The following is a 25,782-nucleotide window of genomic DNA, read 5'->3' as shown; positions in this document are numbered from 1 at the left end:
CCTAGACCAGTTCCATGAATAAAAAAAAATATGGCATTACCATAGCAACGAGCAATAACTCATTAGAAGTGTCAGTGTGAAGTTTGAGGTCAAAAAAGTAAACCAGATTTACGCAATAAATTGAAAGAAAGAAGATGTCCACCGAAATTGTGAAAATCGAAAAATTGGAGTATCGAGCCATCATCAAGTACCTGTATTTGAAAGGGTTAAGAGGTAAGCAGATTTACGAAGATATGCTTAATACCCTTGGTGATCAATGTCCTTCGTATAAGACCTTGAAAAATTGGACTGCAAGCTTCAAAAGAGGTCAATTTTCCATTGAGGATGATGACCGATCGGGAAGGCTAGTTTCTGTGTCAGTCCCCGAAAATATCGATGCAGTTTATGACATGATTTCATCAGACCGTCGAATTGGGCTAAAACGGATATCTGAAGCACTGAATATTTCATACGAACGCGTTCATCATATAGTTCACGTCAATTTGGACATGAGAAAAATTGCTGCAAAATGGACCCCTAAATGTTTGAATGTTGACCAAAAGCGTGCAACGGTAGAAGCATCGCGTTCGATCTGGGCTCGATTTGAAAACGGTGTAGACTTCTTAAACTGAATTGCTACCATGGATGAGACTTGGGTACATTTCTACAATCCAGAAATAAAGCAACAATCGATGGAATGGCGACACTCTGGTTCTCCAAGACCTTAGAAGTTTCGTGTCCAAAAATCTGCTGGAAAAAATCTTGCTTCAGTTTTTTGGGATTGCCATGGAGTAATCATGATTGATTTTTTGGATAAGGGTAGAACAATAACCGGAGATTACTATTCGACATTACTGATCACTCTACGGGAAAAAGTTGAAGAGAAAAGACGCGGAAAGCTATCCAAAGTTGTTTTGTTTTTGCAGGACAACGCCCCTGCACACAAATCTCATGTTGCCACGCAAAAAATTCGTGATTTAGGGTTTGAATCACATTAGGTTTCATAATATAACTTATTCACATATAACTTTTTCATAATTTCAAAGAAAATAATGTCATATTTCCCAATTCCTATTCCTTTCTATTCCATCCGAAAAAATCATATAAAAAAGTGGGAACAATTTCGAATATGGCATCCTGAAATCTGTATCCGAACACGATCCGAAGAATTCGATATGTAGAGCGCAAAAATGGGAAAAATGCTCCATTTTTCCATTTCCCGGACTACCTACCTCTCAGAAACACTTATATTCCTCTGACAAACGTATTTCAATCCGTGGATGCTAGTCTGCTCCGTAAAATCCCTGAAAGTATCGAGCAGGACCCTGAAGGACCCTCTTCGTTTCATCGTGTCCGTCTTTGTACGCGTATCTTGCCAGACTTCACGTCACTACAAACAAAGGATGATTCCTACTGGAACTAACCGGAGGAAAAACAAGGAATTCTGACGTTTGCGGGGCGATTATTTGTGTGAGTGCGTTCACTAATGGCATAATTTAGCATTTCCGCCCGCTTCTATTTGTCCATGTCCAGAAATCGGAATAAGTTATAGGTTCACGTGATTGCACCCATATTTGGATGAATCGAATGACGGTCAAGTCAGAATTGAGCGGATATTGTTGTTTGGCAGGTTGACAGGTGATGGATGCTTGAGTAAATTTCGGGCAGTTTTTTCAATTTCCTGTCGAACTTGTCGAGGTGTTGTCGGTAATAGAAGCTCGAAGGAGGTTGTTGGAGTTTCAGCCTTAGTGTAGGCCAGAAAACACTTCTGATAACAGAGTTAAATTCTCTATATCTCTATCTTATAACTATAAGTTGGATTCATCGATCTCTTTGAAACATCGAGTGTTATGAGAAACAGACAAATATATAAAGAAGTAAAAGAGATAGAGAAATAGATCAAACTATGAAATACAGGACAAAAAGGAAGATAGTCAACAAACTCTATAGAAGAGACACTCTCGAGCATTTTGATATTACTTGTGCATTGAATAGAGGTCTTGGAATTACCTAAACCTACCAGAAAGTACCAGGTTTGAGAGCTTTAACATTACCAAGCACAAAAAACGTCATTTCCTTTTTTTTCAATATTTTAGCTCAACGGTATACGAGGATGTATTGATATCTAGTTAGCCTAGACCAGTTCCATGTATAAAAAAACATTGCGTTACCATAGCAACGAACAATAACTCATTAGAAGTGTCAGTGTGAAGTTTGAGGTCAAAAAAGTAAACCAGAGTTACGCAATGAATGAAAAGAAACGAGATGTTCACTGAAATTGTCAAAATCGAAAAATTGGAGTATCGAGCCATCATCAAGTATTTAAAAGGGTTAAGAGGTAAGAATATCTACGAAGATATGCTTAATACCCTTGGTGATCAATGTCCTTGGTATGCGACCGTGAAGAATTGGACTGCAAGCTTCAAAAGAGGTAAATTTTCTTTTGAAGATGATGACCGATCAGGAAGGCCAGTTTCTGTGTCAATCTCCGAAAATATCGATGCAATTCATGACATGATTTTATCACACCGTCGAATTGGGATAAAACGGATATCTGAAGCACCGAATATTTCATGCGAACGCGTTCATCATATAGTTCACGTCAATTTGGACAAGAATAAAACTGCTGCAAGATGGATCACCAAATGTTTGAATGTTGACCAAAAGCGTGCAAGGGTAGAAGCATCGCGTTCGATCTGTGCTCGATTTGAAAACGATGTAGACTTCTTAAACCGAATTGTCACTATGGATGAGACTTGGGTACATTTCTACGATCCAGAAACTAAGCAACAATCGATGGAATGGCGACACTCTGGTTCTCCAAGACCTAAGAAGTTTCTTGTCCAAAAATCTGCTGGAAAAGTTTTTGCTTCAGTTTTTTGGGATTGCCATGAAGTAATCATGATTGATTTTTTGGATAAGGGTAGAACAATTACCGGAGATTACTATTCGACATTACTGATTACTCTAAGGGAAAAAATTGAAAAGAAAAAGCGCGGAAAGCTATCCAAAGGTGTTTTGTTTTAGCAGTACAACGCCCCTGCACACAATCTTATGTTGCCATGCAAAAAATTCGTGATTTAGGGTTTGAATTACTGAAGCATCCCCCTTATTCACCAGATTTGGCTCCATTCGACTATCATTTCTTTCCCCAACTGAAAAAAAATTTAAAAGCTCGTAAATTTTCTTCCAACGAGAAGGTTATAAAAGCTGAGGAGTCCTGGTTTGCAGAGCAAGAAGAAACATTGTTTTTGAAAGGTCTACAGATGTTGCAGGTTCGCTGTTTTAATTGTATCCAAATAATTTTTCATGATTGGTGTATTGTCTCTTCATGGATGTATTGTTGGACCCTAAATGGGCAGTATAGGAACGAAAACCAAATTCTTGTTTTCGATTCCTTCATTTCTGCTGTAACAAAAAAAAATATCAAGTTCATCAACCGAATTCAAGACCTTTGGTCTCGGGAAAATAAAAATTTTTAACACTAGTGCATTCGCCAATTTGTAGTAATGCTGATTTTCACAGGATTGTTACAAATTGATTTGATTTTAGTATTTCTGTACGTGAAAATTCCTTCACGAGTAAAATTTAGGGCTGATTATATGTTCGATATTCTATCTTTCATAAAAAGTTGGGTCTTTTTCTTTCAAAAGAGCACTTAACTCATCACGTGATAAGGTGTAAATGTAAGGACTGTCAAAATCGTCAGATTTCTAAGTCATGATTGGAATCGCCATTCAACACCAACTGAATGATATCCCAATAACTGGAGGCTGTAAGAAATGACGCTCCACTTCGTCATACGACATAACCTCGCCAATATTCCGTTACCAACAATCATCTAAATTTCAGAGCAAAGCTCACGTACCAACCAGTTGTCATCGGGCTAACTCTCCTGGCGGCACGATATTTATACGCGGCCTTTCAGGTCCTCGGTTAATTTCGGGCCTGGTGGCCCATAAAACCCGTAATCGAATTATTAGTTTCCTTTCCCACCATAAATTTCAATTGCGCATATTTCATACAGCCGAGGCGAGTTCTCCGCATGAGAATTGAGGGAGTGGTTTCGGCGGAGAAACAAGGTAATCAGGCTCGATTTTTGCCGGGACTGATCCTTTTCCCAGATTTATGGACCTTCGCGGACGTAAATAAATTGGGAGCTGATTTGGAACAGCGGTTCTGATGCCGCTGTCTGGAGGCTGATTCAGGACCATCCCAAACTTAGTGAATTTTAATTAGTGCTAGTTTGTAGGCGATTTCTAGCTTCGAAGGTATCTACGATCCGTTCTAACTAGTGGCAGAAAGGCCGTGTCTCTATGACTTGTGGCAGTCTACCTACATTTTCTGGTCGAGTTTTGGGCATTGGAAGCTCCCAATGTCATTGAACAATGAAATGAACACTGCCAGACGCACTCTTCTGCCAAAAAGCAGCAAATTTCTCGCAAATTTTATTTAGCTAACAAACAATCTGGCCAGGACCATTCTTAGGGGTGGTGCAGCGCGTGCCCCGCATGCGGGCGGCAGCCGCACAGTAATGCGGTCCCGTTTCGTTGAATAGTACACAATATATCGACCCGGGTCATTTCATTGACTAATTCGAGATCGTAGATTACGAATATGCAATTAGATTTCTTGAAGGATCAGTATTTTAGGAAATAAGTCACTTTTAGTGGAAAATTTCGAAAAAATTGGTCAACTTTGAGGAGCTGTAGCAGCCAGAAAAAAAAATTTAGACACATGCTGATTTTTTTGACGATAGATGGATTCTTTGCAAATAGAAAATTCTAATTTCCATTAATCTATCGTGAACCGTTCAGATTTTATGATTTTTTCCGTGAATGTCCAAATTTTCCAATTTTTCATCGGCCATAACTTGAAAAATAAATTTTTTCAAAAATATCGGTTTGCATATTCGCTATCTTCGCCTTCGAAGTAGTCAACAGTGTAAATTTGGTTTTGATCGGAGACCAAAAATATTTTTCAAAAAATCGCAATTTTTCCATGCATATGTATGGAAAAATTGAAAATTTTTCGATCTTCTCAATATCAACCAAAACTGGAGTATTCACTAAAGCGAGGGCGTAGATCACGAATATGCAAACAGAATTTTGCTGAAAAGATCAGTTTTTAAGTTATGGTCGATGGAAAATTCGAAATTTTGGACCTTCGCAGAAAAAATCATAAAATATAAACTGCTAGCGGTAGATGAATAAAAGTTGGATTTTTACATTCGCAAAGGATCAATCCATCACCAAAAAAATCAACATATGTCCAGTGTCTCTTTTCTGGCTGCTACATTTACTCAACATTGACCAATTTTTTAAAAATTTTTCACTAAACGTGAGTTATTTCCTAATATATTAATCCTAGAAAAAATCTAATTGCATATTCGTGATCTACGACCTCGAATTAATCAGAAAAAATTAACCGAGTCGATATATTTCGAAAAATAAAAAATTTCGGATTTAGAAAAATTTCGTCTGCTACCCACGCTCCACTACTGAACAAAAAATTATTCATTTAGCTATATCGACCCGGGGCATTTTACTGACTAATTCGAGGTCGTAGATCAGGAATATGCTATTAGATTTTTTCTAGTATCAGTATTTTGGGAAATAAATCATTATGCAATTTTCACTTCTCTGTGTCTTTTTTTTAATGATATGTGTAGGCATACGGGCGTCAAAATCTTAAGCTGACGCAAGCGGCCTATACCCTAGGAACGGCCCTGATTCTGGGATATCAACATAGTAAAACCTTTGAGTATATTCAAGGGTAAAACACAAGGTTTTTGTGAGAAATTCAAAGTGATATGAACTGAATATTATGGACTGCATCACGAGCATTCATTGAATTCGTTAAAATAAATATGATCTACATAGGAAAACGAAGCTTCTGCTGCTTCTGTCTTTCTGAATCTCGACTGGGTTTTAAGTCCTTACCGAATGCGACAGAAATTAGGACGGTCGACCATTTCAATTTCCCAGTTAGAGACCGTGAAAACGCACGTTTAAAATATTCAGCGATCCAGGGGACCGGTTGCCCTTTCGTCGGGTAAAATCTCATATTCGAATGACATTATTTTATGGTCGGGCCGGTAATCAGGAAAACGTAATAAATTTAATTCTGTCGGCGTACTAACTAACAGCGGTGCCGCGTTCGGAACAACCCAGACAATAATAGGAAGTAATTATATTTACTACATCGTTTTACTGTATAATTACATCCTGGAATTATGCATATTTCAGTGTTGATATTAACTTTTCATAAGAGCCAGCTACTGCGTTCGATTCATTCCAAGAGATATCGTGACTTTGAACATTTGTCTGCGATTGAGAACTGTAATTAATATGTTCATGGGCTGATCTATTCAGCCTATCCCTTATCATCAGTTAAAAAAAAATTGATGACTTGATTTCTTCTCATGAATTTTTGACTATATCAGGATAAGGAATATGGAATATTAGTAGATTCCTCATGCGTGAAAATTATGTATAATTAAAAATGACCTTCATGTTGTTTTTATAATGACGAATTCTCCTCAATTTGGGTTATCACTGCATAAGCAAGTTTAAACTGAATAAGTATGAGTTTAATTAATGATTGTTTCAAATATGGGGCTTTAAAATTTAAATCGCTTTGTACGGAGTTCAAGATTTGGCAACAGCGCATACAAGCAATGAAAAGAACAATGTCCGATCAGCCTGTTTATAAAATAACAGCTGTTGATCTACAGGCGCGTACTTACCGGCGAGCTTCAACTGCAACCGGCCATAAAAATCACATAAATTTTTCGACCTTCCTCGTTCGTCGCTGACTTCATAGACAGCCATCTTTGTCTATCTCAGCAAGATAATGCATTTGTTGTCCTTTATTATCCAGGCATATTTCAGACGATGTTGCCAGCTTGTACAATTCTCACAAAACGCTTTAAACTTTAAATACCCATTTTTATTTTTCAATTTTAAGTGTAGACGGACTGAACTGAAAAATAGCTAGGAAATGACGTAGCTCTTGACACTGATGCGGAAACCAAATACCCGTTTCTCTATTCCCGAAAAACTTTCCCCTTGTTTACCCAATCTGAATTCCTGCAAGAACAGGGTATGTGTGGCCTTTGACTAGAAAAATTGCCCAACGAAGATCATTTTAATGAAATTCTTTGCTCAGATGTCAGCACTAATTTCAGTGCGGCAACGTGCACTGCCAAGGCATCATATAAATACCCTTCGCTTTTTATCCCGGAACAGATACCAGCTTTCGAGCTCGATAGAACAGACTTCAAGGACGTTGCTATTCCCTCGAACAAACTGGGATTCAAACATAACAACTTTTCACTTGAAATGTTCCAAACATGCTAGAACACTTGGTTTGATCTATTTTTCCGTCGAGCTAAACAGAAAATTACATATCACGTACTTATTCTGTTCGTCCGCAAACACTTTTCGGTAAACTAATATCAATTTTTATAACGAAAATGCCGAAAGTGATTGAAAGAAGAGACTCATTCAAATATGTAGTTATACCCTGATATTCTAAAATCCACAATACGTCTGAAGGTAGCGAACATATTCAATGTAAGAGAATTTTTATAATGTTTCATCTGAATCTAAACGACTTATATTTCAGCTGAATATTTCCACAATCAGAAAGAATGTGAATGAAGAGGATGACAAAGAATTTCCTTCTATTGGGAGATCCAAAAAAGTGGTGGCATTTGAAAATTTTATGTTTGAGTGAATTAATGCGAAGTTTACTACAGGATTTTCGATGAATGTCATCGTAGAAGTTCCCAAAAATTGATTTTTCTATTTTTCATTTGACTTGTCCTATACATTGTAAATGTATTAGATACCAATAAATACGTAATTAGTATTATTATATCAATGAATTAAGATGAACAGCCACAAATACGCGACAGTTGTCCTGTTAATTGTTTATTCATGTGAAATTTTTGTTCAAAGGTGAAGTTCATCTTGACTTGAAACTTCCTTTAATTTCTTTCACTTATATTGATGCAAGATGATTTTTATTGAAGAATTTAACATTCTTGTGATTATCTGTTAATTTCTTCGGGAGATACCCATTTCCAACCACGGCATCATATGCATTTCATCTTCGGGTTAATATTTTTGAAATCTACAACTGATGTAACGTATTCAAACTTTAGCCAAAGAAGATAACGAACATTCACTCTCCTCAAGCTAGTACATATTATGATATTATACTGTTCTCTTGTATTTTCCATGCAAATAACTGGATTTGGTATGCCTAAAACTAGTTTGTATAAACTTCAATTATGTTCGTCACATATTTTCCGAAGAGATTCGACATTGTGATAAAATACGTAATAACAGAAACTTTTACGTAAAACGGGCAACATAGCGTTGATTTAAAACCCAAAAATGTTTTGACAAGCGTCATCACCCCACATTTTCGTTCTATACAGAGTGAAATGTGTCAAATTTCCATAGCCAACCGAGTGCTAAAATAAAAGTGAATGGAGTATAGATACGTATTAAAATAAACAATCAAACTTAGTTAACAACAAATCACCAATTAAAGTTTCATCCCATGCTGATAGTACTTTTTACTTCAATCTGTGTAGTCACGAAGTATCTTATTATGGTCAACATATTACTATTTGAATTTTTGCAATATGACTTAATAAAAATCTGATTTACTTTAATTTCATTATGGCAATATGTTATTGAATCAATATGTCATTGTGTCACTATTTCAATATGTCACTATATCAAGTGAGGCCGAAATAAAACAGAGAATGAAAGAATTGACCTTAACAACCATCCGCATGATTCAAGCCACGGACAATAGGTCCCAAGAAATCCAGTTTTCCGTATTTCCCGAACGAATTCAACGACCCTTCCTCACATTCCTCCCATGTCGATAAAACTAGCTATCCGCCAGATGCTTAGCATGAACATATTACGTTTAAAAGCTTCCGAGTCCTCGGCATCCTCTCACCCTATTTCAGGCGTCAGAAGCTACCAATAACGCCAGCGTAACACTTGCTCTCTGCAGTCTCGAGTTGTTTGGAGTAGAGAGAGGAAGAAGGGTTTCCATCCAGTGCACTCGCCATTGTATCTTTCCCGGTGCAAAAACAGAATGTCGGTAAGTGTACGGCTCAGTTTGATACATTTCCTTCCGCTTTAGGTAATGCGTCCTTTGGAGGATCTAATCTGCTTCGGATCGGAAGAGAAGCTCATTAAGCTTATTTCTGAAGAGAGCGAGTATCCTCGAGACGTTATTTGGAAGAAGACATCAAAGGTAGTTTCATAATAGATTAATATTCGAGGGCTGTGAAGGAACTGTTGATTCGATTGAGTTGGAATTCGTCTGTAAACTCGGCAAATGTGCTAATGCTCCAGATTCACTTACGAGGATATATTGAAAAATTCTTAGCCTACTATAGAACAAAACAAAATTTCCAAGTCAAAATATTTTATTACTCAACATATTCTCCTTCTAACTGGATACGTTTATTACAGCGAACCTGCAACGTCTCCAAACCTCTCAAAAAAAATGTTTCTTTTTGCTCTGCAAACCAGACCTCCACAGCTTTCATTACCTCCTCGTTGGAAGAAAATTTACGACCTTTTGAACTTTTTTCCAGCTGAGGAAAGAGATGATAGTCGGATGGAGCCAAATCTGGTGAATAAGGGGGGTATTCTAGTAATTCAAACCCTAAATCACGAATTTTTTGCATGGCAACATGAGATTTGTGTGCAGGGGCGTTGTCCTGCAAAAACAAAACACCTTTGGATAGCTTTCCGCGTCTTTTCTCTTCAACTTTTTCCCGTAGAGTGGTCAGTAATATCGAATAGTAATCTCCGGTTATTGTTCTACCCTTATCCAAAAAATCAATCATGATTACTCCATGGAATCCCAAAAAACTGAAGCAAAAACTTTTCCAGCAGATTTTTGGAGACGAAACTTCTTAGCTCTTGTCCATCGATTGTTGCTTTATTTCTGGATCGTAGAAATGTACCCAAGTCTCATCTATAGTAACTATTCGGTTTAAGAATTCTACATCGTTTTCAAATCGAGCACAGATCGAACGGGATGCTTCTATCCTTGCAGCTTTTTGTCAACATTCAAACATTTGGGGATCCATTTTTGCGTTAATTTATCTCATGTCCAAATTGACGTGAAATATATGAAGAACACGTTCATATGAAATATTCAGTGCTTAGATATTCACAGAAACTGGCCTTCCCGATCGGTCATCATCTTCAATGGAAAATTTACCTCTTTTGAAGCTTTCAGTCCAATTTTTCACGGTCGCATATAAGGAAATCGATCAACAAGGGTATTAAGCATATCTTCGTAAATCTGCTTACCTCTTAACCCTTTCAAATACAGGTACTTGATGATTGCTCGATACTCCAATTTTTCGTTTTCCACAATTTCGGTGGATATATTCTTTCTTTTGATTTATTGCACAGCTCTGGTTTAGTTTTTCGACCTCAAACTTCACACTGACACTTCTAATGAGTTATTGTTCGTTGCTATGGTAACGCAATATTTTTTTATGCATGAAACTGGTCTAGGCTAACTAGATATCAATACATCCTCATTAGAAGCTCATGTTGTGCCTACAGAGATTCCATTCATCAATTGAGTTATTTTCTCAAATTAACCATTCAGTGTCATGAGGACCATATTTTGTGCGTGTGCGATACGCAAATATAGTCCTCTCCACAGAGACTATAAACAACAAAACTGAAAATTTGATTGAAAGTCAAAAAGTAAGTTTTTTTTATATCGAACGATGCAACCCACGAAGATGAAAGGTAGAGCATCTTCAAATTATATTTCGCCATATATTATGTGGTCCGGAGCACAGAGATATATCATGCACCCACATCGAGGTTTTAAAGCCGACTTTGATCCCTCAGGAGTAACGAAAGCAAAGAGGAAACTTCGGTTCATTTATTAAACATTGTTCCTGGTTCACCTATGAGCGCACGGCACTGAGGGCAGGTGTGCGAAAGCTCTGAGGAATTATTAAAATTCATTATGAGCTAACTGAAGTTCGTGTGGGGGGTAGACGGCAGTTTATATTTGGGGTTTTGAGAAGAGAAGAAAATACTTCATGGGATTCACCAAAAAAGAAAATTACAGAAGGAGGGAAATGCTGTAATAATTATATGTCACAAGAAACTGAAAACTTCTCATCTCTGCTAACCCAATGGTATGAGACAATTTTTGGGTTGTAAATTGTAAACATTTGGGAAAGATGTAACTCTCACGTTACCTAAGAGCGAAAAATTGACAAGTGAAAAATGTTCCATTGAATAACAAGAATTTATAGTTCGAAACAATGCGAAACTCGAAGACACACCCCATTATATTGCGAACTAGAACAATACCAATGACGCTTGCTGTTTACACTCTCTCAGAGACCTTTAGGGGAGCGATCAAGTTTACGCTCTGTAATTATTTCATTAAAGTCTCCCAGCGCTATAGAGTTGTTTAAGTTTCACTTAATTTCATCGGGCAATGGCTGCCACCCTCTCTCAGTTTATGGTATCACACCACTATGGCGCTGCGGTAGCAATTACTGTTCGCCTTGAAAAAGGAGGTGTTTATTGTTCCTTGAAATTGCGAGGAATTCAATTATAAGTTCGGCCGACGCCGCTGGACTCTGTCCTATTCGATATTTCGATATGGGATCATTGTCCGACCAACGAGAATGATCTGGCAGGAAAGGAAATACCTTGTATTTTAATTGAGATCGATAAATGTCTTTTTGATATCGAAAAGAGGTGAGTAGTTTATAATTTGGTGAGGCAGTTACATTCAACTGAGACCCTATGGTCTATTGTGCCCTCCATCAGAGCTGTTCTCACAACTGGGCCCTCTACAGTTCCTGGAAGATTCCTCTAGAGTATATCTCTTTTGGTTTATCCCTTCTCCAGAAACTCTTTCTTATAGGTGCATTTTCCTATTCCACAGAAAGTTTCTGGGCCAGTAAGTGGCTTTTGTGTTCCCTTTCTGGCTTGTGTTTTAGCTTCCACGTTTCTTTTGATTCCAGAGTGACCTAGACCCAGATTAAAGAGACCTTGTTTATTTGCTTTAAAAGAAGGATGCATACGAATAACATGGGCAGCAATGGATGAATTGGGAGCTACACTATTTTTTGAAAAGTAATCACCTCTTGAATAATCAACTACTCATCCACATCAGATGTATGTACCTCTTCATCGATCTTACTGAAGATAATATCTGCCTGCATTCTTCTTTGACTAGTGTCTTCGAAACCTATTGCAATGAGGCCGTAGTTCTAGGTACAATAAACTGATCAGTTAATAACGCAACATGCTTCAACATTGATTTCCTATAAATTATGTTTAATTCAATGAATACAGATGTGCCCTGGACTGTACTAGCGTAATCACCAGCCTCCTCATAAAACTCATCAATTCATATTATGCAGACTTCAGTAACTCTCCGAGCATCTAATTAATTCAGAATTCCTCCAGTCAGACGTCCGGACAGCATCAGTAATATATCTCAGTTCGATAATCAATGTTTCTTATCGTCAGGATCTGCTATGGCTGTTAGTGAAGATTACTTCCTTGAACTGCCAATTCCAATACCCATCAGCTTCATCACGAGTAATGTCCACGTCCTTGTCCTGTTCGATATTGTTTGTGTAATACTCTGAGATTAGATTCATCAGTCGGGTGCTTACTCAATTACTGGAGGTATCAAATCACAGCATCCGGCGTATTTTGTAGTCTGAATAGAGATGGAATCGGTTCCTTGGAGAACTGAATAGGACCTTGGGATTTCAAAAAACCTTTCCGATATCAGATCAGGACTCCGAATCGATTTTACCGTGTGTCCCAGCCAAATGATTCCGTACTAAAAAAATGTGAGCGGTTTGGCAGATGTGAAGCATCCGAATTTTATACACGAGATAAGGACCTGTTGTGAGGAGATAGCGAGAGGGTAGACAATAGTATAGTCGCTTGTTGCTTCAGCAACCTTGTTTCACTTCACATCGAAAACAAAATTTACCTGTTCATTCGACAAAAAAAGAAGCGTAAACCCACTAATTGCCAGAAAATCCGGTCAATTTTTTCGTACGATTCGTACTCACAGAATTCGAACGTTCTCAGTATTGCGATCGGTGGAAACACACCAATTTAATTTCGACCCAAAGTTTCCAGCAGTTTGGACTGATGCCCATCGAAACTGAGGCAAACTTTTTCCGATATTCACAACGTATAGTTTCATGACCACTCGAGAAATCCTTCAAAAATCAGATTATACATCAAACTTCGAAATCAGGTTCCACCGGAATACTGATGGGGAAAAACTTCTGAAATAATGGCTTCAAGGTTTCCTGCTTATCGACTTTCCGAATTTGCATCTGCCGAGAGTTTTAATCACGTTGTGGCTGGTTTTGGCTGATCGACTTATTCTCAGGTATACACGAAGAAAATTTCATCTTTTGTCACATTATTTCTTTGGTGACATTCGAGGATTTTTCTGCATAAATTTTCATTTGTTTCTCATATATTCGAGTCAGAAATGCCGGAAATTGAACAATTTGGTCTGCCATGTAAGATAAGACTAATTTCCTTTGCCACAGAGTATACGCGTGTTTTGTTAATCGATTCCTTGAAGGTACGGAAATAACTGTAATAATGGATACAATACTTCGCTTTTGAGGTGAATAGATCAAATCTAAAAGCTACAAGGTTCTTTACCCTATACGAGGATGTATTGATATCTAGTTAGCCTAGACCAGTTCTATGCATGAAAAAATATTGCGTTACCATCGCAACGAATAATAACTCATTAGAAGTGTCAGTGTGAAGTTCGAGGTCAAAAAAGTAAACCAGAGTTACGCAATAAATTAAAAGAAAGAAGATGTCCACCGAACTTGTGAAAATCGAAAAATTGGAGTATCGAGCCACATCAAGTACCTGTATTTAAAAGGGTTAAGAGGTAAGCAGATTTACGAAGATATGCTTAGTACCCTTGGTGATCAATGTCCTTGGTATGTGACCGTGAAAAATTGGACTGCAAGCTTCAAAAGAGGTAAATTTTCCATTGAAGATAATGACTGATCGGGAAGGCCAGTTTCTGTGTCAGTCCCCGAAAATATCGATGCCGTTCATGACATGATTTTATCAGACCGTCGAATTGGGCTAAAACGGATATCTGAAGCACTGAATATTTCATACTAACGCGTTCCTCATATAGTTCACGTCAATTTGGACATGAGAAAAATTACTGCAAAATGGACTCCCAAATGTTAGAATGTTGACCAAAAGCGTGCAAGGGTAGAAGCATCGCGTTCGATCTGTGCTCGATTTGAAAACGATGTAGACTTCTTGAACCGAATTGTTACTATGGATGAGACTTGGGTACATTTCTACGATCCAGAAACAATGGAATGGTTTTCCAAGACCTTAAAAGTTTCGTGTCCAAAAATCTGCTGGAAAAAATCTTGCTTCAGTTTTGTGGGATTGCCATGGAGTAATCATGATTGATTTTTTGGATAAGGGTAGAACAATAACCGGAGATTACTATTCGACATTACTGATAACTCTACGGGAAAAATTTGAAGAGAAAAGACGCGGAAAGCTATCCAAAGTTGTTTTGTTTTTGCAGGACAACGCACCTGCACACAAATCTCATGTTGCCATGCAAAAAATTCGTGATATAGGGTTTGAATTACTAGAACACCCCCCTTATTCACCCGATTTGGCTCCATCCGACATCTCTTTCCTCAACTGAAAAAAAGTTTAAAAGGTCGTAAATTTTCTTCCAACGAGGAGGTAATAAAAGCTGTGGAGGTCTGGTTTGCAGAGCAAGAGGAAACATTTTTTTGAAAGGTCTAGAGTCGTTGCAGGTTCGCTGTAATAAATATATCCAATTAAGAGGAGAATATGTTGAGTAATAAAATATTTTGTCATTGAAATTTTGTTTGGTTCTATAGTAGGCTAAGAATTTTTCAATATATCCTCGTATTACGGAATTATTGCATAAATCTCATGGACGAATCTATAATAATTTCGATTCAGGAGTTTCGAAGGTCATTGCGCGGGGTGTGATGAGGTCAGAAGGGCTCTTTGTGTTCCTTAGGGTGTGCAGTTTTCAGTCAGCACCATGATGTGGACGTGAATAACCTACTGTATCTGTATTTCCTACTGATTCGAATAAATGGAATCGTTTGTTTCCAATTTTTACCTTTGAAACTCGTCAATCGGCTCTGCTCCACCCTGTATTATGAATGCCATTTACATCTTCCCTCTGAAATCGGAGCAATCAGAACAGAGGAACCAGCACAATCCAACAATACCCATGCCGTATATCTAGGGAGTTATATTTCCATTTCCATTCCATTCCTGAGGCTCTCCCGGTCGAGACATGACATGAAAGATGTCATTATAGGAAATGTCCCCTGGAGTTATTTCCCTCAATGAACATTCTAGCATCGAACAACAATTTCTTTCATGATGCCGAACGGAACTTCGAGACTAATCCAGAAAATTCCGTTGTTATTCTTGGATTGATTCGCATGATATGATACGAAAGAAAACAGAGAGGAGTTTTTGATTAAGATAGCCCTGGGGAAATCTTTATAGGAGCGGAGTTGGCTCTCATAATTAAAGTCCATCGCCGAGGACAACTTCAGGATATGAATGAAATTCGAGGGTTATCTGGGATCGACCCAGTTGACGACTAATTGGCGAAAAAATGAGTCTCTTTCAGAAAGTTGAGTTTTGGTCAAGGATATCTGAGGCAATTTGGGTTTGGTGTTGCTAGGTTTGAATTGCCATCAAATTTAACTATGCATAGGGATCTAAATGTTTACCCACTTATCTAACTCATTCATTAGCTCATGTCTTCCTAAGTTTCTAGTGAAAACAATTGAAAAAATTGTGTTCAGTGGTTCAGTTAGCCTTTAGGGAGCTGCGACCATGTAGATCTTTTGTTCTCCACCCTACTCATACATAGGAATCCAAGGAGGTAGTCAATGGTGTTGATAAAACATCCTTAGGGGCCTTGGCTGTTATCTAGTGAGTATCCTGGACCGGTTTCCCCATATGATTGGTTCTTAGGCCAGCCAGCTTTGGACACTTGCAAACCATGTGCTAAGCTGTTTCTGCTTCTTATCCACAGAGCCTACAAATCTCATCTGCTGACTTTCCCATATGGTTCAAATGATGTTTGTACCGACAGTGCCCCGTCAGCAGTCCCACCATCACCCGAAACTCAGCTCGTGACAGCTTAAGCAGTTTTCTGGTGAAGGTCGGTGAAATCATCACGAATTTCTTTGACTGAGTAAGTCCAGGAGTTTTTCTCCAGAGGGTTATTCTGTTGTTCAACTCTCACTGTTGGACCGCTGTCTTTTATTGGTATTTTTCAAGTCCACAGAAGGGCTCAGGTCCAGCAGGTGTTGATACTCTGTTTGCCACTTCATCGGCTTTTTCATTTCCTTCAACACCACAATGCTCTAGTACCCATAGTAGAGTAACTTCATTGCCTATGGCCAGTTGCTTTATGGTATTACGGCACTCTTATGTCAGCAGTGGCATTCCAGGGTTATTCCAGGGACCTCAGCGTGGCCTGGCTCTCCGTGGTGATATAGATATGCGCCCCTTTGAGGTTCATTTTAAAACAATCCTGAGCGCATACGTAAAAAGCCAGTGTCTCGGTCTGTACAATAGATGGTTCACTTCCCAGGGCTTTAGAGACACTCAGTTTAGGTCCATATACGCCAATGCCGGTGCCCCTTTCTGATTCAGATCCATCAGTAAACCACGTGGATGACCAGAAGATTTAAGAACCTTTTTGCATTAGGACGGTCAGCACATACAGCAACTGTACCACCTCCGACTTCCTGAACCGATGTGCAATTTCTCCAATCGGAGTCGCGTATGATATTTTGCGTTAGGAGAATTCTCCTCAAAAGTCGTCGAAAATGTAGATTGACTGTTACAATCGAAATCAAAACACCAAAAGCGTCAAAATCCGCTTTTCCATGATTCGACAAGTTCTCAGAGGCTCTCTATGGGTAGACACAGTCAGAAAGCGATCTTGTGCAGGAGTGGTAGATCTTGGGCGTGCACTTATCGGTCTTTCGGTCGCGTTTTCAGTTTCTGGATATCAGTGGACTAGCCGGAAACTACGCTTTCACTAAGTTGAAGGAAATTCTTTTATTGTGTTACCAATAGCCCTATTAGTTTCATCCGTACTGAATTGACGTGTAGGCATTATTCAAAAACAGATTTTCAGATTTTGTTTGTAAGAACGTAAAACAATGACTGAGGCTGAGTGTTAGCACCTTTACTGTTCAATATTTTCGCCATAGCTGTCTCGATAATTGCTGTTAGAGGTGTTGGAATAAGATTCAGATTTGATGGAGGTCTATTCAACCTGAAGCGCCTCAGAGCATAAACCCGTTCAAAGTTTATCACGGTACTTCAATATGCAGACGCCTGCGCACTTATCGCTAACAGCTCAGAGGTTCTACAGATACTGTTGGACACCTATAAACATATATACGAAGCTTAAGGCCTTAGACATAATGGCGACAAAACCAAAATCCGTCGGAAAGCCTTCAAACAGATACCAGCCTGGAGAATTAAACTCTAGAACAGGTCGAGCAGTTCAAATACTTGGGAAGTTTCATAAATACTAGATCTAACCTAGACACGGAAATACACAACCGTATCAATTCGGCATCACGGGCATTCTGGAAGCAAAAGGACAGAGTGTTTCAAAATCACGACCTCAATCTAAAAACCAAGACAGTTGTTAACAAACCAGCGGTTCTTTTTTACGGAAGGGGAAGCTGGATGCCCTGCAGGCGACATATTAAAGAGCTTGAACAAACGCAACAACGTCATCTAACACAAAATAATGCACATCAGATGTTTCCACAAAGTTTCGAATGCAGAAGTGTTGCAACGCGCGAGTTGTATAACAATTGAGACTCAAGTAAAGAGGGTTCGACTCAGATGGAGCGGCCACATTCTGAGGATGCAAGACACAAGACTCCCCAAAATAGCTCTGTATGGCGAATTCACAGAGGGAGCTCGGGAACCAGGAGGTCAGTATAAGCGGTTTTAGGATATACTGCATCAATCCCTAAAATCAGTTAATGCCAATCATAACTGGGAACAACTAGCGTTAGACAGATCACAGTGGAGGTCTTTGGGCCACAGTTATAATGGAGACTCGAGAAGAATACAGCGGCGGCCAGATCTGGTTGGTGACTCCATGCCCGGAGTGTGGAAGGATCTGTAGGTCACGGTTGGGTCTCTTCTGTCACAGGAGGCACACAGTCGCAATTACCCCTAAGAAATTATAAGTCTGTTCGCATCGTTTTTCTTGTGTGTCTTTTTGTAGATTTTTTATATTATTATAGATGATGATGATGAACTGATCCAAAATTGTTAGAAACTTTAACGACAAGAACTTGCCTGAAACCTTAGAACATAGATACATGGAATGGCCATTCAGTGCTACGAATGAATTGTTTGTAGTCCACACATTCGATGTTTCTCTGTCTAGAGCGACACTAAGGCAGTGGCGTTTTATGGAAAAATTCACATGCTTTCTGTCTATTCGTATTGAAAATTGATGCGCCAATGATGTCCGAATCAACTGTCTCAATTGTGATTGGCAACACTACGCAACTATCTCACTCCAGTCTTTGGAATGTTTATTTTCCATTCCATGTATCTATGTTCTAAGCCTGAAACTTATCGAACGAGGGGCAAAAAAACCATTCAGATATCAGAAAGTGAGCATTTGTATATGAGACATGAACATTCAGCCTTCTGAGATCTGGAGCAGAGGTCGAACGATCTTGTCGCCGTTTCTTCACACCCCACCATTTTATTTGCGGACAACTCCGGTAATTGCCATCTATGTCCCTCGAAGCGCCATGATCAATCAGACGCGTCCGATCGAGACGCCGCAAAGGCAAACACCCCAACCGCAGACAGAAAATCCCTGACCGGATCCGGACAAATAACGCAAAAACCGCATCGGGTGCAACAACAGGCCAAATTGCAGTTCCGCGTAGTCGCCGGCGAAACTGCAACTGTTTTTCGAAGACACGGGCGCAAGTGCGGGCGCCGTCGTGGCGCACAGCGTCGTCCCGGGATCCACTGTTGCGGGCACAGTTGTCCCCTTCGTATCCCCCGGCCGCCGAACGGAGCGGAGCGTAGATAACCGGCCTAACGTCACAAGGCGCGTCTGGAGAATTTTCGAAATCGCGATCTCTTCGTGCGTGGAAAATACGCGGTGTTGTTTCTGTTTGACGACAGGAAAAAAAGTGTAGATTGGACCTTGGGGACCTTGCATGGATTATATCGTCTCGTTTTTTCAAGGTACTGAGAGTTTGTATACAGGGTGAGTCCCCGTTTTGGCCGGCAAGAGTCTTACGTCACTTTTGGTACATTTAATCACTATGATCAATCCTATAAACTATTCCATAGTGTAATCATTGATACATATAAATTGAAAAAGAAAAAAAAATTCGGCTATACAGGGTGAGTCTTCGACTCTTAAAAATATTTCAACAGTAGATTCTTGAGGTCACAAGAAACACTTTTTTCCCTTACAATTTTTTCCGTATCGGCTCGGTTTAAAAGATACAGGCTGTTGAAAAACCATAAAATTTTTTAATTTTTAGTGCTGTCTCACAAACGATTTCATCGAATGAAATGAATTTCAGAGTATAGTTTTTCATTTATTTGATGAATCTTTTTCGAACACAAGATATCACCCACGTCTTTCAGTTTTTTCATTATAACCATTACGTACCATAAAAATACCAAAAATTCAAAGAACCAAATACTGGAAACTGAGTTGAACGCTATCTGATGAATATTTAAACGTTTTTTAAAATAAAAGTATTCTTTATGTTTTCTCGTATAATGAGCCGTTTTCGAGTAATTTGATGTTCAAAAATTGAAAAGTGAAATTTGAAGAATTGGGTACTTTGGCTGAAAACAACTCTGTTTAAAAGATCCACAGATATGTAGTCTCACAGATTTAGCTAGTTATTCTCAAGGTAATTTTGTTCTTCAAGGGGTAGCACAGGTCATTATGAAAACTTAAAATTACGGAAAAAAAGGTATAGGAAAAGAGTGTTTCTTTTAACCTCAAGAACCTACTCTTAAAATATTCGGAAGATTCAAAGAATCACTCTGTCTATTGTCAATGTTCTCTTCGATATTACTGAAAGAAAATTCCTATAAAATCTAAATCTTCCTTTCAGATTCTGACTCTGATCGCCAAACTTGCAGGGTTAGAAATTGAGAAGTGAAAAATAGAAAATCATCTTGTGTTTTGACACTGAAATTTCGAAAGTTTTTTATGCATTGCTATGATTATCTTTCATATAACAATAAGGCCGTGTTGGCAATCAATATAATATTCTATACTTTATTTGATCGTCATCGTTGGTTGAGTTGTGCGATACTGATGAGCTCTAACGAAAGCGAAACCATCGCTACTCTCCTTCGATAGCATGATTGTGGATCTCGTTTTACACCACGCTATCTTTTCAATGTTGCAAGGCTATCATGCACTCCTAAACAGAATCAGGTTCACATCTGAAAATATCTAATGTTATTCAATTCAAGGTACCAGTTCAGCCTCTCTACACCAAGCCAGTCGATCACTTCGCTGCTTAGGTAGGACAAACTTAGCATGGTATGGAACAACTCCAAAACTTCTGCATTTTCTTTAACCTGCCAGGCTTTGCAAACAATTGGTGTGCAATGATTGATCTTGTGGAAGTGGAGCGACTCTGTAGAGCCGAAAGACTAGGGTAGCGATCTTGAAATTGAGTCTTTTCTTCTGACACGTCTTGTACCTTTAGCTCTTCGTGATCCGCCTTCTTGATTTTAAACCCGGCAACAATCTACATCTATGCTATTCCTTTAAAGGACAAACCAGTCTCTTGTAAGCCCACTATTCTACCCCTATCATATTTGTCAAGCTGTTGAAAATTTTCTCATCTTCTCTCCTAGGGGCATGATGAACAAATTGAAGTAGCTTTACACAACTTATTGTTCTGTGCAAATTATTGCTGGAAAACACAATCATCTCGTACTTACTTTTTTTGGGATAGCAGACGAGAACACAAAAACTACTCTGCAGATATGGTTGAACTACTGATCCTAACCTACTGATTAAACATAAACCTAACCTAACCTAACCTAAATAACGAGGTCCCTCCCTAATAAACCTCCTTAACCACCAAAAACTCCCATCCCCAGTAGATTATTCCCGAAGAAGATTAAACATCGGACGTTCATCACATGAAATTAAAAGATTTATTGACTGGCGTGCCACGTTCACAGGGAGGGAGGGAGGTTGTTTCATTGAATGGAACGACTCAATCAGACAGAGTGGTCTATCTGGAACTTTTTTTCTCTCGAACGAGCAATGAATCTCGTGGGGAGCTTTTTAGGTTATCCAACGGCGAAAATATGGTCGGAGAATCTTATTTACATGCTAAAGCGTTGAGGGATTCCAGAATCTTTCGCTCGAAAAAAATTGTGAGGGAATTCGAGGACAGCGCCATTTGGGCCTTCGTTTGATGAATTTTTCATGGTTGCAACCGATACCCATCCAATAAACTGCGGATGAGAGGATCTTGCGATGTGTTTCGTTACTTATTCTCATTCAGAATGGTTGAGAAACTCGACTACTTAATCTATCAGTTTCAACGAGTTCTGTTCACACCAAAACGAACGTCAGAAGCAAAATTTTGAGCAACCTTTATAGTCATGTGTCATTTGACTCTAGAGTTTTCACACATCTGAAATCAAATGATGCCCCACTTCAAATGAAATGGATAACTCATACTGCCGGAGACTTTTGGCTGGAATATTTTAATATGTATGCAGGGTGGGACTTTGACTTGTACAAATATTTTGACAGATGATTCTTGAGGCCCAAAGAAACACTTTTTTTTTACCATTTTTTCCAATTCGGTTCGGTTGAAAAGATATAGGCATACAAACATGTAATTTTTTTTTACGCACGTTATAAGTTTCAATTCACTTCGTACAGAAAAATCAAAATCAAAGGTACGTTCAATTCAGTTCCCTCATTAGGGGTCTATATAAACCAGCTTCATCTGGAACAACAAGGTATAAGATGAATACCTAACAGAAACTTCGTTCCAGTCAAAAAGGCATTTCCAAGCACTTCATTAACTCCATTCAAATGTAAAATGCACAAAAACCTACAGGAAAATATTCTCCGTCAACGCCATTCACCGTCCTTTCACTTTGTGCCTTGTTTCGTTATGTTTTGAAAAAAGGAGCTTTTATTCATTAATTTTATTTACTCTTGTATTTCAACGCCTTAAACGGTGCGGCGGAAATCCTCGTGTTAATTAAAGGAAAATGTCTTATTTGTCGGTTTATTTTTGGGGTAGCTAAGGCACCAGTTCTGAACAGGATAGTTTGTGTTAGAAAATAGTGTTTAAACCATCTCATTCACTTTAACCTGTGAATAACTGGAATTCTAGAATCGGGATGTTAATTATACTTAATGGATCTGTTCATCTCAATGAAGTCCTTATTAATTTTTGATGGGAATTGGGAATCAATTAAATTTATCTCTTTTTACGCTCCTCATGATGTTATCTCTGTGTGAGAGTCACTGAAAAACTTCATGTTAGAGTGACTTTTGGCTGAACCAATTTGGATAAAAGCTGAAGCGGAGCAGAACGTAATATTACCAACAAATGGATGACAAAGCAGTTGTTTACAAACACTTATATTTGGGAAATGTAAGTGAATGTTGGTTGAATGAACGAAATATTGGCTCGTGAATGCTGGATGTCATAATACATATACTTTATAGATATGTATTGTGATATTTTGTCGACTCTGATATTGCTGGAAAAAACTTTTGAATATTAAGGTCCAAACAAGCTATATTTGACTCTCTTCCTCCATTATTTTCAATGGGAATCGAGAACGAAGAGAAATTATAAGTTCGTGCTAAATTCTGAAAGTAACTAGATGAAATTTTGTACAAAATCGAGTTTTATTGTACAGCTACCTACTTATGTCAGATAGAGAACGACTATTGGAGAGTGCCTGAGAACTAATTTTGTGTTGGCGAAGATAATATATTCTCCATTTTTCAGGGAATAAATAGTACCTAGATCTGTTATTTTTATGTTTGATATCATTTGTATTGACCTGGATGAATGAGTAAAAGGGGAAGAAAAATTTTTCAATGCAAACTCTAAGAGGGACCGTTCTCACAGGAGTGTGAGAATCCTAAGCTGTTGTTAGGCTCTTTGATTCCCGATTTCATGATCCAGTTACCATCTTCAGGAGTGGGACATCACTTTTCAATATCCTTATTGCCATTTTCAACCTTTGTTGATGGATTTGATGTGCCAAACTTTGCAAACACCTTTCTCCCTGCATTCGAGGAAGGTATATAAAAAATTATGATCGTGCAAGTGCACTTATCCTTGCATGAGCAAGGATAAAATAATAGGAGGTATCAATCTGAAAAAATTGCTAGTTCTCCCTAGCCATTATTCATTTTACGGCAAAAAGCAGAAAAACGGAAAAAATCCACGATGAATGTGTAAATGTCGTGTATGCATCAACCTTATAATTTAAGCCTCAGTGTATTTACAATCATGAAACCATTATTACTCGCAAATTTTCATAGTTATTGATCTGGGTAAAAATCTTGAAAATAAGCATTCAAATAATACACATGAGGAATATGGAAGAATGCAAATTTTTCAGCTTGCACACAATCAAATTGTGTGGGATAGAAGAAAATAAAATATGTTAGGAAATATAATTCTTTGCTTGTTGAAGGCAACTCGAACAATTGCCCAATTTGGATTAGCAGGGAAACTTAAGGAAACAGTTTGACCAATACTGAAAGGCAGCCCTTAGTATAATCTTAACCTTCATTTCACATTGACATTCGCTGATGATGTAATAAATGTCTCAATAGGGAATACTCCATCTGACGAAAATGATGTATTTTTTATGAAATATCTTTGAAACGTCACATTTTGAAATAACCATTTCAAGCGTTTCCCAAAAAAAATTATTTTAGCACTTAAAAATGAAAAATAAAAATGGGTATTTAAAGTTTAAAGCGTTTTGTGAGAATTGCTCAAGCTGGCAACATCGACTGAAATATGCCTCGATAATAAAGGACAACAAATGCATTATCTTGACGAGATAGACAAAGATGGCTGTCTATGAAGTCTGCGACGAACGAGGAAGGCCGTAAAATTTTATGGGATTTTTATGGCCGGTTGCAGTTGAAGCTCACCAGTAAGTAGGCGCCTGTAGATCAACAGCTGTCATTTTATAAACAAGCTGATCAGACATTGTTCTTTTCATTGTCTTGTATGCGCTGTTGCCAAATCGTTAACTCCGCACAAAGCGATTTAAATTTTAAAACCCCATATTTGAAGGAACTTAAACTTGCATATGCAGTGATAACCCAAATTGAGGAGAATTCCCCATTGCCACCTTCTGAGCCTTTAGGATATCTCGAAAAGCGAAAATTCAACTTCGAAATAGATCGTTCGACCCAAATGGCCAAGGAATTATTTGCCCTTCAGATCTATCGCATTGAAACAGGCGAAGAGGGAATAGAGAAAGAGCGAGGATCATTTCCTTTGTGTAGGACGATTTGTGTGACACCAATGATAATCGAATACCATTGAATCTGGATTTCCCATTATATCGGGGAGCAAGTGCTAGGTTAATTCCAAACGCTTAAGAAGAAACCGAGCTTATTCGATGGCATCGATTACTTGGGCTGAATTCATTTTTCACACGTGAGCAACCAAGGATATTGCTGATTTTCTACATGCTGGAAGGTATTTGAAACCGTTCAGTCCAATGTGCAATACGATATTATATTCTGTTCATTTTAGCAGTATAAAAATTTTTTGATAACGACTGGGCCCATGACCCGTCAGAGTGAAATGTGTCAAATTTCCATGGCCAACCGAGTGCTGAAATAAAAGTGAATGGAGTATAGTGAAATTTTAATTTTAAAACAATATAGCTTCTAGAGTTGGATGTTATGTTAGTCGAAATAACTATTTTCATTGAAAATCATGTAATTCAGTCGCTTTTTGGATTTCTATCCGAATCAATTCAATATTTATGAAATACTGAATTTGCTCTGTTCGAATTGTGTTTTAAATAAATGGAATTCTGCGCTTATGTAGCTGTGACCCAAGCCCGCAGTTTAAACGATGTGGGTAATAACACTGTCACTCAAAAATAAATTGAACTGGTAGTGTTCATTCATTATGCAGCGCACTGCATAGATTGCCTGAAAAATTAATCAGTCCAAATTATTTGAAAGCTACTTCGACCTCATGAATCTCGTAAAGTGACCCAGGAAGTAAATTTGTTTCCCTGTGGGTTGTAGATTAGCATTTAGCATGGGTCATTTTTCATAAGCGAAATTGAAGTGTAGAGTGGAGTTAGCAAATTAATTTTGGCAATCGTTGAGATGAGAATCGCCTGAATAATTCAAAGGTTGCGGAGAACCCAGCATCTGATTTTTTTCTCCCGTTGCAGATTGTATGAATTTCAAATTGGGTAATTAATTCGAGAAGAAATGAAGTGAATGCTAATCAAACTACAAGAATGAAGAGATGGAGATTCCAAGAGATACATACAGCCTTCGGGTTTATGGTTCATTATATCGAATAATAAATCCATGTATTGAGACTTTCTGATATTTTTCTCGGAAGCAAGAATTTAGTTC

General features: G+C 38.3%; 2 protein-coding genes across 5 annotated transcripts in view; one reads left to right on the top strand and one right to left on the bottom strand.

Moving 5' to 3' along the window:
- LOC123308074 (sodium channel protein Nach-like) overlaps positions 1-25,782 on the bottom strand; it is a 38,512-nt gene that overhangs the window by 4,516 nt on the left and 8,214 nt on the right. The window contains exon 1 of one of the 3 annotated variants that reach the window (XM_044890612.1): positions 5,922-6,043. The exons of 1 other annotated variant lie outside the window; for it this stretch is intronic. In XM_044890612.1, coding sequence (XP_044746547.1) covers positions 5,922-5,953 — 32 coding nt within the window. In that variant the 5' untranslated portion in view covers positions 5,954-6,043. Of the gene's footprint in view, positions 1-1,211; positions 1,336-5,921; positions 6,044-25,782 lie in introns of those variants that run through there. One more of the 3 variants, XM_044890611.1, reaches the window with a different exon arrangement.
- Positions 18,997-25,782, top strand: part of LOC123308075 (zwei Ig domain protein zig-8-like) — a 152,139-nt gene continuing 145,353 nt past the window's right edge. The window contains exon 1 of one of the 2 annotated variants that reach the window (XM_044890614.1): positions 18,997-19,389. The gene's annotated coding sequence lies outside the window, so the exon portion shown is untranslated. The remainder of the gene's footprint in view (positions 19,390-25,782) is intronic. The other variant, XM_044890615.1, reaches the window with a different exon arrangement.

This window comes from Coccinella septempunctata, chromosome 2 (genome assembly GCF_907165205.1).
Source record: "Coccinella septempunctata chromosome 2, icCocSept1.1, whole genome shotgun sequence".
Classification (NCBI taxonomy): Eukaryota; Metazoa; Arthropoda; class Insecta; order Coleoptera; family Coccinellidae; genus Coccinella; species Coccinella septempunctata.
The sequence above is the reverse complement of the archived record's forward strand: the minus strand, read 5'-3'. Positions and strand labels throughout refer to the sequence as shown.